General features: G+C 46.3%; 1 protein-coding gene across 8 annotated transcripts in view; it reads left to right on the top strand.

The window, feature by feature from the left end:
- Positions 1 to 18,966, top strand: part of DCAF5 (DDB1 and CUL4 associated factor 5) — a 106,747-nt gene that overhangs the window by 43,163 nt on the left and 44,618 nt on the right. For all 8 annotated transcript variants that reach the window (XM_070065145.2, XM_051826322.3, XM_089322171.1 and 5 more), the window contains exon 6: positions 17,851 to 18,064. In XM_070065145.2, the coding sequence (XP_069921246.1) occupies positions 17,851 to 18,064 (214 nt within the window). The remainder of the gene's footprint in view (positions 1 to 17,850; positions 18,065 to 18,966) is intronic.

The following is an 18,966-nucleotide window of genomic DNA, read 5'->3' as shown; positions in this document are numbered from 1 at the left end:
TGCCAAGTTTCTTGCTTTTCTAACCCTGAAACCTGCATGCGCTCTTTATTTTGCTGCAAAGCTTTAGAACAGAGACTGTAAACTAACTATCCAAATTCAACCACAAAGTAGGCCAAATTCAACCACAAAGGTATTTTGTTTGGTCTATATGATGTGTTTTTGGAAAATTACACAGAAGCAAATTGCAATTTCTAACGTCTCTTGAAAAAGTCAGAAGATCTGATACCACTGGATCTTTCTTAAGCGGCAACAGTCAAGCAAAATGAGCCATGGGTTCCTCTTTAAACCTGTGTGATACATGAAGGGGCCCACCATCACTCTGCTTGATTTTTTTTTTTTTTTAAGATTTATTTATTTGAAAGGCAGAGTTACAGAGACAGAGGGAAAGACAAAGTGAGAGATCGTCCATCTACTGGTTCACTCCCAAGTGACTGCACTGACTGGGCTGGGCCAGGCCAAAGCCAGGAGCAGGGAATTCCATCTAGGTCTCCCACATTGGTGGCAGGGGCCCAAGTACTTGGTCTGTCTTCCACTGCCTTCGCAGGCGTATTAGCAGGGAGCTGGATTGGAAGTGGCACAAGCAGGACTAGAACCGGCACTCATATGGGATGTGGTGTCACAGGCTCTGGCCCAACCCATTGTACTACAGGGCAGGCACTTCACCTTGACATTTTTTAATACATTGCTTGTCTGGCCCTGGGAACACTGGGGTTGGAAAGGTGTGCTTTAGAGATGTGGTGCTGAGTCAGCCATCAGGAAGGGACACTTGGCCACAGGAGTGGTTAGGAGAGAAAACTCACACATGCAGCAATACATTGCATATTGAAAGTTTCGTTTCTTTCACTTAGATTATTTCTGCTGATGTCTTTCACAACCAGCCTCCTTTGTCACTGTCAACATCCTATGTAGCCTTGCTTGGACTGTGGTAGTGGCCCCAGGAGCAGTGTTCAAAACCGAGCTCCCCTGATGAGCGTCCAGGGAATTTCGGAACAGCCAGGTTTCCCCTGCTGTCACTGCCCGTCTCCCTCACCCTTTTCATTGCCTGTGTTAGCTGTCTGCTGATTCACCACCTCTCTTGTAATCTCTTTAGTTTCTGTCAGGAACCGTTAGCTCTGTGACAGCTGGTGGTGTCTTGCTTTGACAAGGATAATAAAGAGAAGAGTTCTTTGCTGTTCAGTAATAAAATCTGGCAAGCCAGGAATCTCAATAAACACTTCCCTTTCAGATGGTGCTTTCACAGGGGTGTAGTTGGGTAGTGGATGGGAATTCCTACCACGAGAGGAAATAGTTCCTGGGACCTCGTCTGGCCTTGGGGACCTCTAGGTCAAATGTCTGTTCTTTGAGGCCTTGAAAGCCCTGCTTCTGTGGACGCTGCGTTAAATGTAACTCCTTGTCCCTGACCGAGGCAGACCACCTCTGCCATACTGCGTCTGCGGGCTCCTCGAACCGTGAAGGAAGAAGAGAGCTCGGGGCTTCAGCACCGCGGCTGGAAAAGGCCCTGGTGCTCCCGCGCGTGCTGAAACAGCGAGGCTCCCTGCCCTTGGCCTGCTTCCTTCCAGAACGCAAGGCCATCGGGCTAAAGGGTTCCTGAATTCTTTTTTTTCCTTAAGATTTATTTATTTATTTGAAAGTCAGAGAAAAGGAGAAGCAGAGAGCGAGAGAGAAATTTTCCATCTGCTGGTTCGCTCTCCAGTTGGCTGCAACGACCAGAGCTGCGCCGATCTGAGGCAGGGGCCAGGAGCTTCTTCTAGGTCTCCCACGCAGGTGCAGGGGCCCAAGCACATGGGCCATCTTCCACCGCTTTTCCAGGTCATAGCAGAGAGCTGGATCAGAAGTGGAGCGGCCGGGATTCGAACTGGCACCCATATGGGATACTGGCACTGCAGGCAGCGGCTTAACCCGCAATACCACAGCGCTGGCCCCATCCTGAAGTTCTTAAGCAGTGCTCAACATCAGTATATATGAAAGAAAGAAATGGTAAATTGGATTTCATTAAAATGAAGAATTTCTGGCATGGGGATTGTGGCGCAGCAAGTTTGAGCCCCTGCTTGGGACACTCACCTCCCATATCAGAGTGCTGGTTCTAGTCTCAGCTTCTTTGCCTCTGATTCAGCTTCCTATCAGTGTACTTGGGTCCTTGCCACCCATGGGGGGGACCCAGGTGGAGTTCCTGGCTCTTGACTTCATCCTGGCCCAGCATGGCTGTTGCAGACATTTGGGGAGTGAACCAGTAGATGGAAGCTCATTCCATCTCTGCCTCTCTTTCCTCTCTCCCTCCCTCCCTTCCTGAATAGGTGGCACATAATTTTAGACCTCACTTTTGCCCTTCCCCTCCCCAGGAGTTTGAGTGGCTTCTTGTTATCTGTGTCCATCTCCGTATCTCCAGAGTCTACAGTGTGGGACGCTGCTCTTACCTTCCTCCCCCGCACACGGAGAGGAGGACTCCTCTCTCCGTGACCTTCCTTACCTAGTTAAAATCAAATGGCAGCACAAGAAGAGCTTCCCTGCCGCATACTGAAGGCCTCCTTGGCTCGTGTCTGCAGCACCAGCAGTTGGGCGCAGAGCAGGCGTGGAGTGGATGAGAGGACCAGGCCTCTCCATTCAGCATCTCTGGAAAGTGCTTATGCAGCACTCACGTTGAGTGTCTCAGTTGCTGCTTTTGCCGTCACCAGATCACCAGTTATCGTTTTAATATGACTGTTTTCTCTCTGGCTAAGCCTTGTTGGGTCTTCCCAACAGTGATGCCTTCCTCATGTCCAGGACCTACTTCTCAGACAGAAGGCTCCTGTGCTGATCTGCACTACTAACTGTGGAATTTTAAGGGCAGGGCCGTGTTTCACTTGTCTTCCCTGTGTAGTGCCCAGCACAGTGCGTGGATTGTTACAGAAACAGTGAATATTGGAATGAATGTGTAGTGTTATATGCATCTCAAAATAGTGTGTTTTCTTTTCTTTTTTTTTTTTTTTGACAGGCAGAGTGGACAGTGAGAGAGACAGAGAGAAAGGTCTTCCTTTGCCGTTGGTTCACCCTCCAATGGCCACCGTGGCCGGCGCACTGCGACCGGCACACCGTGCTGATCCGATGGCAGTAGCCAGGTGCTTCTCCTGGTCTCCCATGGGGTGCAGGGCCCAAGTACTTGGGCCATCCTCCACTGCACTCCCTGGCCACAGCAGAGAGCTGGCCTGGAAGAGGGGCATCCAGGACAGAATCCGGCGCCCTGACCGGTACTAGAACCCGGTGTGCCGGCGCCACAAGGCAATAGTGTGTTTTCAAAACTAAATTTCTATAGTATTTATAGGCCTGCTGATCTATGAGTTTAATGGCATGGATCAAAATGTTCTGTCTAAGGAATAAAAGGAAACATAAGGGTTCTTGCTGGGCTTTGAAAGCCTCTTGTCAGTTAGGTACCTGGGAGAGAGCCAGGGATTCTGTGGGGTTGCTTTCTGGCTTTAGGCCACAAGGTGGCGCTGTAGAGTCAGTTTTGCCCTCTGGACCCAAGGTCCCTGGTGTCTCGTGGAGCTGATGTTTGCAGACCCTGGGAGAGAGCCGCTTCCTGGAGCCCATACCCGGAGGCTGAACTGTTGGTCTGGGGTGGGACCTTTGAACCTGCCCGTTCTTGTGTATTTTTTTCCACTTAAAAAATACTTATTTTTGTGCTTAGTATGTGTCTCTAAATGGTCCTAGCTGTGTCCCTCCCTCACAGCACCTCGTCTTAGCTCAGACTTCTCACTGTTGGGATTGCTTGAGGGACAGTTCAAACATTGAAGTGTTCCGCAGTTGTCTGCTATTCCATTTAGGCATTCTGGTCGCTGTTGTTGGCTGACACATGCCTGGAACACACGGCTGTTATTGTTCTCTCCCAGGACCCTGAGCTGCCGATTCTGCCCGCAATGTGCTCGGCTTTCTCCCTTCTTAATTTTGACATACCGAATGCCTTCTCTGTGCTAAAGCACACACATCCCTGAACTTCTGGAAAATCACTCACACTAATTTTCCCTCCGGTTTCATTTCATTTTTGAGATCTTTCTCTTTTTCGAGATCAGCTCAGTTCTGACTTCAGTCTTTTAGCCCTCCATACCATCTCCTGGGTGAGCTCAGCACAGCCCCGCGCTGGTGATCTCGCGTTGAATGGCCAGATTTGATTCCCCACTGAGTTACCCTCTCACTCAGTTCCGGACCTGCTGCCAACAGTGGGGCCTCCGTGCTAGCTGTGCCTGCCCGGTGGTTTCTCTCTTCACTCAAGGTCATCTCCTCGCAGGGCCCTCCCCTTTCTGTCTTAGCTGAAACGGCACGCGCATCGGCCATTTTTAAATGAATACCCCAGGCGATTTGGCAGATTGGCTTGTTTTCAAGGTGGAGACTGTGGGTATTCAGAGAGGGCTGTACTAAATTTGCTACCAAGTTCTCTTGGACCAGGATCTTTGGGCTTTAGGCCAGAGCTTCCCCATGTCACTCATTTTCCCCAAATGCGCATGTCCTCGGTTACACCAAAGGTCTGGGGCCGCGTGGGGAACGGGTGGGGCTCTGGCGCTTTGTGCCGTCCCATGCCCTTCCTCTGATACTCCCCAGCTCCAGGTTTCGAGAGCGGGTGATGTGAAACCCTAACTCAGCTGGGCTTTCTTATCTTAAAGCCAAATGTTGACTTTTAAAAGCAATTTATGGTAAAAAAATTTCCAAATATATATAAAAGTAGAATATTAAAATGAACTCCACTTTACCATCACCCAGCTTCAGTAACAGTCAACCCAGGGGCAATCTTGTTTGATTTATTCATTTGTAACCCTCCTTCCTAATTAACTTAAGTCAATTTTCATATTAGCATTAAACCATTTCTTTTGTAAATAATCTGTGTCTAAAAGATCATTCTTTTTTAAAAGTTGTAGTAGAATTCACATAACATAAAAGTAAGCATTTAAAATTATTTTATTATTTGAAAGGCAGAGAGAGACAGACTTCTCATCCACTGGCTCGCTCCTCAGATGCCTGCAACAGCCGGGACTGGGCCAGGCTGAAGCTGGGAGCTGGGAGCCCATAGGGTTCTCCCGTGTGGGTGGCAGGACCACGTAGGGCACCACCTGATCCCCCAGGGTACGCATTGGCAGGACGCCAGCATCAAGAACAGAGCTAGGACTGGAACACAGGCATTCTGGTAGGGGATGCAGGCGTCCCAAATGGTATCTTCATCACTGTACACATGTGCGCCCTAGCAGTTTAAAGTGAGCAGTTCAGTGGCCTGCCATGGGTTCAGAGTGTTACACACCACCATTCTGTCTCGTTCCAGAACTTGTCACATCTGCAGATAAAACCCATGCCCATTCAACAGTCCTCCTCAGAGTGCTTCTCCCCACGCTCCAACCCCTCACTACCACTGACTGGGGTTTTGTTTCTGTGGGTTTACCTATTTTGGTTATTTCGTACAACGTGTGACAGTTTGTCTGGCTTCAATCACTTTGCATAAAGGGCATGATCCATCCATGTTGTAGCATGTATATGAGTACATCGTTCCCTTTTATGGCTGAGTAATAGCCTCTTGTATGTGTGCACACGTGTTTATCTGTTCGTTCACTGATGGGCATTAATTTGTTAATAAGTGTTGAAGGGCCTGTATTTGTAAGTAGGAGTGAAATTGCTGCTTCCTGTGATTAACTCTACGTGTTTAGTTGCTACAGTTGGTTTTTATGAATCAATATCCAAATAAGAGTCATAGAGAACAGTTGGTTGAGATGGTGTCCATGTCTCTTTTGGTGTGCAGGTTCTCCTGCCTGTCATTCTTTTCCTCACAATTTATTGAAGAAAATAGATTATTTGTCCTATGGAATGTCTTACATTTTAGCTTATGCTGATTGTATGCACTGTCATTTAGCTGTCCCTCTGACCGTGGTTTCTCCTGTAAATTGGTATTTGATCCAGAGGCTTTTTTTAATGATTACAGCAATACTTCATAGATGATATTGGGTACATTGTCATGTGTGTTGTGCTACATAGATGATGTTCTGTGCGTAACAAAGCTAGAGTTTCTAGTTATCCCTCCTTCGGTTCTAGAGTACTTCGACAAACTCCTTTGTTTACTTTTTTAAAATACAAATCATGCTGGTGAAGATGTGGAGCAGTTGATGGCTCGCATGTTGCTGGTGGATCATGTATAAGGGCACAGCCACTCTGGAAAAGTTTGGTAGTTCCTTTATAAGTGAAAGATGAATTTGCCGTGTGACCCTGCAGTTGCATTTTGGGCATTTGTCTAAGAGAGGTGAACATTTTGTCTTCTTACACAGACTTGTTCATAGCAGCCCCCAAACCAGAAACTACCATGGGCCCCTCAGTGACAACTAGTCAGACTTTGGAGCATTCATACCATAGAATGCTATTCAGTGTTTTAAAAAAAGGGCGTGAACTATTGATGTTGCAATAACTTGGATGAACTTCAGAGAAATTTTGCTGAGTGATAAAAGACGCTCTCGAAAGGATACGTGCTGTTGTGATTGTTTCATTTTCGTGAAATAATGTAATTATAGAGATGAGGACAGATTAGTGGTTTCCAGGAGTTAGAGCAGAGGAAGGGAGCTGAGGGAGGCTTGTGGTGACTGGTGGTGCTCCAAAGAAGTATCTTACTCAGGATGGTAGTTCCACGAAGCTGCAGATGTGGTGTGACTACAGAGAGCCGTATACCCACAGGCCGATGGGCGCCTCTGTGAGTATAAAATCTGATTCAGCTATTTGGGTTGTACCCATGTAAAGTTCCTGGTTTTGATCATTTCTCATTGTTGTACAATTTGGTAGCCTTGGAAGATGCTGGGTGAAGGTGCATTTTTTTTTTTATCTTCCTCTCAGTCTAAAATTACGAAGGAAAAAACTTCATGGAAATGCATGTTATCTTTTAATTCCATTTTTCCATGAGTGTTTTGAAATTCTCTTGTATTTCTTTCTTTCTCTTTTTTTGACAGATAGAGTTAGACAGTGAGAGAGAGAGACAGAAAGGTCTTCCTTCCGTTGGTTCACCCCCCAAATGGCTGCCAGGGCCGGAGCTATGCCGATCCGAAGCCAGAAGCCAGGTACTTCTTCCTGGTCTCTAATGCAGGTGTAGGTGCCCAAGCACTTGGGTCATCCTCCACTGCCTTCCCGGGCCACAGCACAGAGCTGGACTGGAAGAGGGGCAACTGGGGCTAGACTCAGCGCCCATATAAGATGCCGGCGCCGCAGGTGGAGGATTAACCAAGTGAGCCATGGCGCCGGCCCGAAATTCTCTTGTATTTCAAAATAAAAAGTTAAATACATGCAAGTACATAATAATATTCTTTTTTTTTAAAAAAAAAAGATTTATTTATTTATTTGAAAGGCAGAGAGAGAGGTCTTCCATCCGATGGTTCACTCCCCAGTTGGCTGTATCAGCTGGAGCTGCGTCGATCCGAAGCCAGGAGCCAGCAGCTTCTTCTGAGTCTCCCAAGTGGCTGCAGGGACCCAAGGACTTGGGCCATCTTCTATGGTTTTCCCAGCCATAGCAGAGAGCTGGATCAGAAGTGGAGCAGCCGGGACTCAACCAGTTCCTGTATGGGATGCCTGCACTGCAGGCGGCAGCTTTACCAGCTGTGCCACAGCGCTGGCCTCATAATGCTCTTTAAAAAAAAAAAATAACTGTCAAGTCTAGTACCCGAACACCCCTCTGGCTGTCTCTTCCTTTGCCCCCTTCTATGGAGGTAATGATTGTTAGGAGTTTATTGTATGTAAACTTTTTCTTGGCTTTTATACACTTACACACATCTCATAGAAAATAGATGATGCTTCTATATGTAAGTTTTTCACACAAATGCTACACTACTAATAATTGTCCCACAACTTGACTTTTTGCTCGTTGGTGTGTGTTGGAAATTTATCTGTATTTTTTTTTTTTTTTTTTTTTTTTACAGGCAGAGTGGACAGGGAGAGAGACAGAGAGAAAGGTCTTCCTTTGCCGTTGGTTCACCCTCCAATGGCTGCTGCGGCCGGCGCGCTGCGGCCGGCGCACCGCGCTAATCCGATGGCAGGAGCCAGGAGCCAGGTGCTTTTCCTGGTCTCCCATGGGGTGCAGGGCCCAAGCACCTGGGCCATCCTCCACTGCACTCCCTGGCCACAGCAGAGGGCTGGCCTGGAAGAGGGGCAACTGGGACAGAATCCGGCGCCCCAACCGGGACTAGAACCCGGTGTGCCGGCGCCGCAAGGCGGAGGATTAGCCTAGTGAGCTGCGGCGCCGGCAATTTATCTGTATGTTAACCTAAGCAGACTTAATTTGTCTCTTGTCAGCTAAGAATTTGAGTCAACTCTGACTTTCCGTTAAGAGTCAGCTGAGGTTTTTCTTTTTTTTTTTTAAGGTTTTTTTGTTTTTTTGTTTGTTTGTTTTTGAGAGGTAGCATTACAGACAGTGAGACAAGAGACAGAAAGGTCTTCTGTCCATTGGTTCACTCCCCTCAACAGCCAGAGCTGCGCTGATGTGAAGCCAGGAGCCAGGTGCTTCTTCCTGGTCACCCATGTGCATGCAGGGGCCCAAGGACTTGGGCCATCCTCCACTGCTTTCCCAGGCCACAGCAGAGAGCTGGATCAGAAGAGGAGCAGCCAGGACTTGAACTTGTGCTCATGGGATGCTGGTGCCGCAGGCAGAGGACCAACCTACTGCGCCACGGCGCCGGCCCCGAGGTTGTTCTTGCTGGAAGTCTGTTGTGACCTCTCCCACTCCTGTCTCCCCAGTGGGGGGGTTCTCCTACAGCGTCACAGCACATCCTCCCTACTGCAGCAGCTGCACTTTCCAGAGGGAAACTCGCCTGTCTTGTCCCTAATTAGTCATTATGCGTATTCATCTTTTATTTTTTTTTTTCCCAAAGTGAATTTTTATTCAAAAGACGGGGACACAGAGCGGCAGAGACAGAAACAGAATGAGCTCCCACTTGCTGGTTCACTCCCCAGATGCGGCAATGGCCAAGGCGGAGTCTGGGCAAACCTGAGAGCTGGGCACTCAGCCCAGGTCTCCCGTGTGGATGGCCAGCACCCAACCACCTGAGCCATCACTGCTGCCTCCCAGGCATCAGCAGGAGCTGGAATGGGGGCTGGGGCTGGGGTGAGAGCCCAGGCACCCTGATGTGGGATGCAGACATCTTAACCACTAGGCCGAACACCTGGCTCCCACACGTCTGGCTGATGAGAGCCGGCCCTGAGCCAGACGCACTGGGTCCTCGTACAGGAGGGCTGTGGCTGCCCCGTCTTGTCTCATCTTTGAATCATGTGTCTGGCACAGCACCTGGGGTAGTGAGCAGGGATATGCACGTGTGAATAAGTGACCAATGGCTCAGATGAATCTTTTGGACCTTGATGCTTGCAATCCGATGCTGTTCTCTTTGTTGGGTGGAATAATCCATTTCCACCATGTAGTCTGTGAAATCTGATCAAACTAAGAAGCAGAAAAAACTTGCCCTGTTTCCACTGTTTAATGTGTGTGGTTGGTGCCAAGTAACAATCCCTCAGGACCCTGGTCTCCTCCAGTGTGAAACTGGAATGTGACTCCCTCTTCTACTCTGTAGGATTACATTGAAGATTATATAATACAGAATATGTTAAAGCATACTGGAAATGAATAAATTGCTTAACTTCTTTAAGGGTATCTATTTTGATATAATTACTCAGTGAATTCTTTATAGTTTGAACTTTTTATTTTGTGATCACAGGTTTGACCACTTAAATTTTATCTGTTGCAAGTCACAAAGCTTAGAATGGGATTTCTTTTTCTTTTTTTTTTTTTTTAAGATTTATTTATTTATTTGAAATCAGAGTTACACAGAGAGGAGAGGCAGAGAGACAGAGAGGTCTTCCATCTACTGGTTCACTCCCCAATTGGCCTCAACGGCCAGAGTTATTCCGATCTGAAGCCAGGATCCAGGAGCTTCTTCCGGGTCTCCCACGCAGGTGCAGGAACCCAAGGGCTTGGGCCATCTTCCACTGCTTTCCCAGGCTGTAGCAGAGAGCTGGATCAGAAGCAGAGCAGCCCAGACTTGAACCGTCACCCATATGGGATGCCGGCACTGCAGGTGGCAGCTTTACCCACTACACCACAGCACCAGCGATTGTTTTAAACTATGATTGGAAAGGGCAGGTATTTGGTACCTACAGATTTATTACACTGGTCACTTTCTGAAATCACATGAATCTATTTTCTTTTTAACTTGTAATTGTAAAACAATTATTAATTTTCCTTTTGAACTTCTTTTCTGCGAGTAACAGAAACTTGCTTTGAGAGACAGGATATAATTAAAATATGTGAATACCTGTTAAATTCATCCTTCTTGTTGGCCACTTACAAGATTAGCAGATGGCGGATGAATTTAACTCTAAAAGGATGGTGGTGTCACGTAAAGAGGAGGAGACCCAAGTGATCATTGCTAAAGCATTTTACTTTCTGGGCCGTAGTTCTGTGTGATGAAAGAGGATTTTGAATCATGATCTACAAGCCTCCTGCTTCCCGTTTCTGATTTTATGTTGCTGTGCTACTTGCCTCTCAGGATTAGGTTTCCAGGGGCTGGCATTGTGGTGAAACACGTTAAACCGCCTCCTGCATTGTGGCATCCCATAGGGCACCTTTTCAAGTCCTGGCTACACCACTTCTGATCCAGCTCCCTGCTAATCTCTTGGGAAAGCAGTGGAGGATGGCCCAAGTGCTTGGGCCTCTGCCAACCATGTGGGAGAGTCAAAGGAAGTACCTGGCTTCTACTGTCCCAGCCCTGGCTGTTGTGGCTTTTTCAGGGGGTGAACCAGGAGATGGAAGATCTCTCTCTCTCTCTCTCTCTCTCTCTGTCTCTCTGTCTCTCCTTCTCTGTCAGTAACTCTGCCTTTCATATAACTAAACAAATCTTTTTTTTTTTTTTTTTTTAAGATTTATTTGTTTATTTTAAAGTCAGAGTTACACAGAGGAGAGGCAGAGAGAGAAAGGTCTTCCGTCCGATGGTTCACTCCCCAGACGGCTGCAATGGCCAGAGCTGTGCCGATTCGAAGCCAGGAGCCAGGAGCTTCCTCCGGGTCTCCCACAAGGGTGCAGAGGCCCAAGGACTTGGGCCCTCCTCCACTGCTTTCCCAGGCCATAGCAGAGAGCTGGATTGGAATGGCTCATATGGGATGCTGGCGCTTCGGGCCAGGGTGTTAACCCACTGCACCACAGCGCCGGCCCCTAAACAAATCTTTAAATAAAAAAAAATCAGGGTTGTCAGGGGCCTCGTTGGTATTACAAGGATTGGGTGTTGACTCTGGTTGAAATGGGGAGCCACTGGAGGGTTTCAGCAAAGGAGCAGGGTGGTCAGATTCCTGCTTCCGCACCCGTCTGGCTGCTTCGTCCAGCATGAACTGAAACATCGGCCATGATGGAAACAAGGAGACAGGCAGAAAGCTCTTTCAATAATCGAGTGTATCATGAAGTCCTTTTAGGTATTTATTAAATTCTAAAAATACAGAATAGAAAAGCAGAGCAATGCGTTTAGCAAGTGGTAGGTATAGTAATGGATTTATGCTGGATATTGGGATGGAATATAAAACACTGTTACTGTTGTAATGTTGAACGGGCGAGTGTGAAGGCACATGAGTCAAGGGGCAAGTATTGGGGCACATTAGTTAAGCTGCTATTGGAGACACCCACATCCCGTATGGGAATGCCTGCATTCCAATTCTGGAAGAGACAGAGAGAGACAATCTTTCAGTTGCTGGTTCACTACCCAAATGAGGACGTTCGTGTTGGTGGGCTCTAGAGGACCTTGTGGGCACCGTCAGGTAGCATCAGATACACTACTTAACTTAAATGGCTGGCCGGATGGAGATCTAGGTTCAGAGTCTGATTTGGGAAGCTTTTTCAGTTTCATTTATTGTGCCCTACATGATATTCCCAGTCACTCCTCGAGAACAGCCCTGGCTTGTTCTCTTCTGTTCCAAGGCCTTAACCTTAGCCAACTACTGTAAAAATGTATTCTTTTTACTCCACCAAAGCAATGAAGGAGTCCAACTGAGGTTTGCTTTTTGTTTGCTTTGTTTTGTTTTATTTTTGAGATAAGGGTGTGAGGGAGGAGATTGTTCCTTTAAAAAAAGCAAAACACAGGAGACTATACAGTGAAGAATGTTTTCTTGATGTTCTGAGATGCCCTTGCTTTTCACACTCGGTCTTTTCCATGCTAAACCTTGGAGCACCCCAACTCCGTTCTTGCGGCACGTCTTCGGTTGAAGTTAGACTGGGAATAGATGTGTTCCTTTTATTTTTCTTACAGGAATGATTTTATTCAAATGTACTCTAACTTATTTTGGTAGTCCTTTCACGATACTTGGAGGAGTCTGGATGGTGGTGATTGTGTTAGCAAGGTTAGCATCTGAGGGTGAGTGAGCATTTGGCCTAGTTGGAGTGTGGGGTAAGATGCCTGTGCCCCACATTCAAGTACTGGTTCAGTTCCCAGCTCTGCTCCTGACTCCAGCTTCCTGCTAATGCAGACCCTAGGAGACCGCGTTGATGGCTCAAATAATTGGGTCCTTACCACCACGTGGGAGACTGGATTGAGTTTCTGGGCCTCCTGCTTTGTCCCTGTCCAGCCCCCGCTGACTCAGGCATCGGAGAGTGAACTGACAAATGGGAGCTCTCTCTTTCACACTCTCTCTCTGCTTCTCAAATAAATAAATAGCTTTTGTTAAAAAAAAAAAAGTTGGCACTCAGAAAGCAAGTTAAGATTGAGGCATTTTTGCATATAAGCACTCTCAGCTCTTCCCAAGGAGGTGAGAGGTTTCTTCTCCTTCAGAGACTACGTTATGGATAGGGAAAAATACCAGGCGTTGTTGGTGGAGTGGAACTCTGATCCCGAGTCCTTCCTGCTGACAGCTGTGCGGCTGCAAAGGGCACTGCATGCTGTGGCTGACTCTTCTTGAGCTTCTGTTAATCTCTTTTCCACTTTCCTTTAAAAAAAAAAATAAAGATGTACTTATTTATTTTAAAGTCAGAGTTATGGAGAGAAGGATCTTCTGTCTGATGGTTCACTCCCCAGATGGCCGCCACAGCCAGTGCTGGGCCCAGGAGCTTCCTCCAGGTCTCCCATGAGGGAGCACTTGGGCCATCTTCCGACACTTTTCCCAGGCCATTAGCGGGGAGCTGGATCAGAAGTGGAGCAGCTGGGATGCAAACCAGTGTCCATATGGGTTGCTGGCATTGCAAGCAGCAGCTTTACCCACTATACCACAGCACCGGCCCTATCTCTTCCACTTTATTTCTTCCCTCCTCCCAAATTCCAGAATAAAATCATGTTTCTCAAAGTGAGGTTTGAAAATCACCTGCACCAGAATTAACTGGGGTTGCTTGTTAAATTCAGATACCTTGGGCCTACTTCCCAGATTGAATTAGAATATCTGGGGGTGGATCCTGAGAATCTACATTTTTAAAAAGTCCTAGATGATATCTCATGCACATTACACTTCAAACCACAAAGTACAGAATCTTTGATATTATCTTTGTATCTTGACTGTGAGGACAAACTGCTTCTGTCCCTGGCAAACTAGATCATTATTACCAGAAGGGGCCCTGCAGGACCCTGGCTAAAAGAAAATCAGTTAATGTTGTGCACTGCCTGTATTTCAGGTGTCATTCCACCCCTCTGGACAGAATTGAGTCTTACACCTAAACATGAAATCTTTGGTGCTAGTAGCTGCTGTTATTTTGCCAGCACCCCTGGCATCCTGGGAGCAAGATTTCCATGCACCTTCTTTGTGTGAGAGGTCGAATTTCCTTGTCCAGAAACATAGGCAAAAGAAAAGTGACCATCCTGGAGCCTACAAACAGACCCATGTCAGTGGACCTGAGTCGGGATGGAATGAGCCCTTGGGTCTGTTAGGAGTGGACTCCTCTGCAGGTGTGACTAGAATGGGCAGAGGAGGTTCTGCCGACAGATGGAAAGGTGTTTGCCACTCGAGGTGCCAGCTTTTCTGTCAGGGATGCCTGAGTTGCCGCAAGCCCCTGCTGCTGTGGCTGGGCTGGCCAAGTTTCTCTCTGTTGAGTCTGGTTCCCATTTCCCACCAGTCAGTCCTACGGATGCTGGTTTATTTGCATACTTCACGCTGACCTTAGATTGAAAGCCTCTCATTCATTGTTTTTGAGCTCAGTGTTTAGATAGCACCACCTGCCTCTGCCAGCCAGGTCACCTGGTAAAGGAAGCGTCTGGGCTCTGACAGCCCTGTCATCCATTCTGTGTATGTGAAGAAGTGCGGCCCGTGTTTAGGGCCATTCTAAGAACATTTCTCTATAGGAATGCCCGACTTCTTGATGTCTAGAGTTCCAGGATGGTTTTCTAAATCTTTTTCTTTCTTCTCATTGTAATCATAAGACAGTTAAAGGCTGTTTTGTGCAAGGCTTGTTTTTACACATTGCTGCAGGACCAGAACTTTCTTCCCCTTCCTGGGAAGGCTGCATGTGGTGGGAGTCACACAGGACTGACTGTGGCTGGTGCCCGGTTTTGATGACCAAGCTAGGTTGGTGCTGCTCTGCACTGGGGCTCGGGGCTGTTTCTTCCTTGGGATATCTCCTTTCTTGTCCCTTTAGTCTTCCCCCATCACTCCCTTGCCAAAAGAAGAAAGAAAGAAAATGTTGCTGTTCAGTATTAAATCTCTTTTGGTAACCTCTGGCTCTTTAATTTTTCACTTGGATAAAATGCTATTAAAACTGCTTCCTTAAAAACATCTCAGATAAATGTGCCAGATTCTGATGCAGGTATCTTGAAGCCATTTCCAGCCCATTGATTTTCTTGAGTCTATAAACTTTTTTTCTCCGATACTGCTGGAGTCATGTCCATTCCATGACACAGCGTCTGTGTGAGGCTGCGTGTAATTGGGTTCTGATGAGGCACCAGTTTCTGTGGAATCATCTCACGTTAAACCCCAGACACGAAACAGAACTTGCTTATGACTTAGGGTAGGCAATGAACAGTCATCTCTCTGTGATATGATAGAGAGTAAACCAGCAGATTTCTGCCTTTTAAATAAAATAGTAAAATTAACAGTTATTTAGAATCATACTGTGTGACTTTTTAAAACATATTAGGAACATTATGAAACTACAGAAGTGGATTAGGTGAACTAGAAAAGACCACTCCTTAGTGAGGCTAGATGAAATTAAATGTATTATCTCAATGAAATTAAAAATCTAACAAAATAAATGGCATCATTTCTTAAAAAAAAAAAAGGTTTATTTATTTATTTGAAAGTCAGAGTTACACAGAGGAGAGGCAGAAAGAGAGAGAAGTCCTGCATCTGATAGTTCACTTCCCAAATGGCTGCAATGGCCAGAGCTATGCTGATCCAAAGCCAGGAGCTAGGAGTTTTTTCTGGGTCTCCCACATGGGTGCAGGGGCCCAAGGACTAGGGCCATCTTCCACCACTTTCCCAGGCCATAGCAGAGAGCTGGATCAGAAGTGGAGCAGCCGGGATAAGAACCGGTGTCCATATGGGATACCAGCACTTCAGGCCTGGGCGTTAACCTGCTGTACCACAGCACTGGCCCCCATGTCTTATTTTTTTTAAAGATGTATTTATTTGTTTGAAAAGCAAAGTTACAGAGACAGAGGGAGTGGCAGAGAGAGAGGATTTCAATCTGCTCATTCATTCCCCAGTTGGGTGCAGTGGTCGGAACTGGGTTGATCCGAAACCAGGATCCAGGAGCTTCTTCCAGGTCTCCCATGTGGGTACAGAGACCCAAGGACTTGGACCATCCTCCACTGCTTTCCCAGGCCATAGCAGAGAGCTGGATTTTTTTTTTTTTTTTTTTTTTTTTTTTTTGCCACAGAGTCTTGGCTTTCCATGCCTGAAATGCTCTCACAGGCCTTTCAGCAGACCAGGAAGCCTCAAGGGTTGATTCTGAGGTCAGAGTGTTACTTACTGCGGAAGTCATTCTAGGAGTCTGCTGTGAGGACTGCTTCTCTCCTTTTTAATTCTATTATTATTACCAGGCACTTGATGTTATTTATATGATCACTTTTACACCTAGACCTATCTATGTGTTGACTTTAACATCTAATACTATCATTTTAACAGTTAAGATGGCATTTATACCACCAATTTTAATGGGTTTGGAGTCCTATGACAAGTTTTTAGGCTGTACCCTTAGAACTAAGAATCAACTGCAAATCTTGTTCTCAAACTACGCTCTATATGTTGTATGTATGTGGGTGCAAACTGTTGAAATCTGTGCTTAGCATGGAATTGGTCCTCTGTATATAAAATCAAACTAAAAATAAACCATAATGAAGAAGGAGATGGGAGAGGGAGAGGGAGATGGGATGGAATCGGGGTGGGAGAGTTTATTGGGGGAAGAACCACTATATTCTTAAAGTTGTATCTATGAAAAAATGCATTCATTAAATAAAAACTTAAAGAAATTAAATGTATTAACCAAAGTATATTTCAAAGTTAAATACAAACTTGAGTTAAGGTCAATTTTAACTTGAGTTAAAATTGTTAAATGGAAATAAGTCATCTCCCTTTTTCAAATGTAACACTGCTATGCATTTAAATTTAAAAATTAGCTTTAATATCTACTGTCTACTTAAACCATGTGGAATATAAAAATTGTGAATATGCTTGTGGGGGCTGGCATCATGGGACAGCAGGCTAAGCCACTGCCTGCGATGCTGCTATCCAATGTGGGTACCTGTTTAAATCCCAGCTGCTCTACTTCCGATCCAGCTCCCTGCTAACGGCCTGGGAAAGCAACGGAGGATGACCCAAGTGATTGGGCCCCTGCCACCCATGTGGGAGACCTGGAGTAAGCTCCTGGCTCCTGGTTTAGCCCAGCCTAGCCCTGGCCATTGTAGCCATTTGGGGAGCAAACCATTGGGTGGAAGGTCTTTCTCTCCCTCTCTGTAACTCTGCCTTTCAAATTAAAAAAAAAAAAAAAAAAAAAAAAAAAACACAAACTATTGCAGTGAATATGGAAGGCAGGAAGGAAACTGGCCTAATTAGAGTCATAGTGCATACTAGGAAACAATGAAAATAAAGATATGGAGGGACAGGCATTTAACAAATAAACATTTGTTATGCTTAAGTACTAAAATGACTGTTACTGCAAAAATATCCAGAATAAACAAAGTGTTATTTTGCTGATGGTTATTGTATCTCTAATACAAAGGATAAACAAACTGCCTGAATACTATCCATGGTTTGCCTGTCAGAGTGGACTCTGAGGCCAGTGCTGTGGCCCAGTGGGTTAAAACCCTGGCCTGCGGCACTGGCATCCCATATGGGCACTGGTTTAAGTCCTGGTTGCTCCACTTCCAATCCAGCTCCCTGCTAATGTGCCTGAGATAGCAGCAGAGATCAACCCAAATCCTTGGGCCCCAGCACCCACGTGGAAGACCTAGAAGAAGCTCCTGGTTTTGTGGGCATTTAGAAAGTGAACCAGCGGATGGAAGATTTTTTCTCTCTCTGTATCTACACCTCTATGTAACTTTGTCTTTCAAATAAATAAAATAAATCTTTAAATAAGAAAGAGTGGACAGGACTCAGATCCCAGGGTCTTGATGAGCTGTGCCATCTACTTGAGTAAACAAAGTAACAAATAATATGTCTTTTTTTTTTTTTTTTCAAGATATTTTTGTTATTTTCTTGTAAATTTAAATGTAGTTCACTTTTTAGAGATTGAAAAGGGGGGCTGACAATTTAAGGAACTTACTTAATGTGGCCAGGAGGCATTCCTACCCACGTCATTACCCCTTTGCTACAACTGAGGTATGTAAGCCTGAAAGGTCCAGGACACTGGAAGAAACAAATCCATGTGTTTTCTGCTGTGGTCTGGCAGCCCCAAGCCTGATCCCTGTGCTTTCTGCCCCTCAGTTCTCTCCTGCGCTATGGTGGCAACCTGTCCCTCCAGAGTGCCATGAGTGTGCGATTCAACAGCAATGGGACCCAGCTCCTGGCCCTGAGGCGTCGGCTGCCCCCTGTGCTCTATGACATCCACTCCCGCCTGCCCGTGTTCCAGTTTGACAATCAGGGTTACTTTAACTCGTGCACCATGAAGAGCTGCTGCTTTGCAGGAGACCGTGACCAGGTGAGTGCTCTGCCTGCTGTATCCTGCATCCTTCACGTGCTCTCCTCTCTGACTGTTTCCATACTGGCCTGCCTTCTCAGTGGGTATCTGGGGACCTTTTGGCTTAAAAGTGAGTTTGTTCTTCGAAGCTGACACCGGGTGAATGTGAGGCACACGTGATAACCAGAGGCTGGCCAGTGTGGTTTTAAGGAACCTGACTCTGCCACGTTTATGAACAGATTTTGATTCCGAGAGCGTGTCATTTCAAAAGAGAGGAGGAAGTCCATGGAAAATTAGCATGCCAGCAAGACATTTTTGGGTGTGTCAGTAAAACCCAAAGTTGAATAAATGCCCTAGGTACCATCCAGGAGACATGCATCTTAATCCTAAGGGGCATCTTGGAATGGCAACTTTTTCTTGACTGAAATGGGTTGAGCAGTTATATTGAGAGAGAACCAGATGCTAACTCTGGCCAGCATCACAACTGGGATTGGAGAGCCCAGAGGTAAGTTTGCAGCCTTTTCTCTGATGTACACTCAGAACTGCCCATTTTAAAACATACTTGGCATTCTTGCACCTATCTTCTTAGCGAAGGAATTTCTGAAGTGGATGTTGGTGACCGGTCTGAGTAATTGAGCTGACTAAAGGCAAATATAAAGATTGACCAAATCAACAAATAGAATTTTTTTCTTCTTGAGCATAACAAGTCTTAATTAAAAAAAAAAAAATGTTATCAGGGCTGGTGCTGTGGCTTAGCCCATAAAGCTCCTGCCTCTGACCTGACATCCCATGTGGGTGCCGGTTCAAGCCCCAGCTGTTCCACAAATGATCCAGCTACCTGCTAATGGCCTGGGAAAAGCAGTGGGAGATGGCCCAAATATTTGGGGCCCTGCTACCCACATGGGAGACCTGGAAGAAGTTCC

The sequence above is a fragment of the Oryctolagus cuniculus genome, chromosome 20 (assembly GCF_051225735.1).
Source record: "Oryctolagus cuniculus isolate XC-2025 breed Fujian yellow rabbit chromosome 20, ASM5122573v1, whole genome shotgun sequence".
Classification (NCBI taxonomy): Eukaryota; Metazoa; Chordata; class Mammalia; order Lagomorpha; family Leporidae; genus Oryctolagus; species Oryctolagus cuniculus.
The sequence above is the reverse complement of the archived record's forward strand: the minus strand, read 5'-3'. Positions and strand labels throughout refer to the sequence as shown.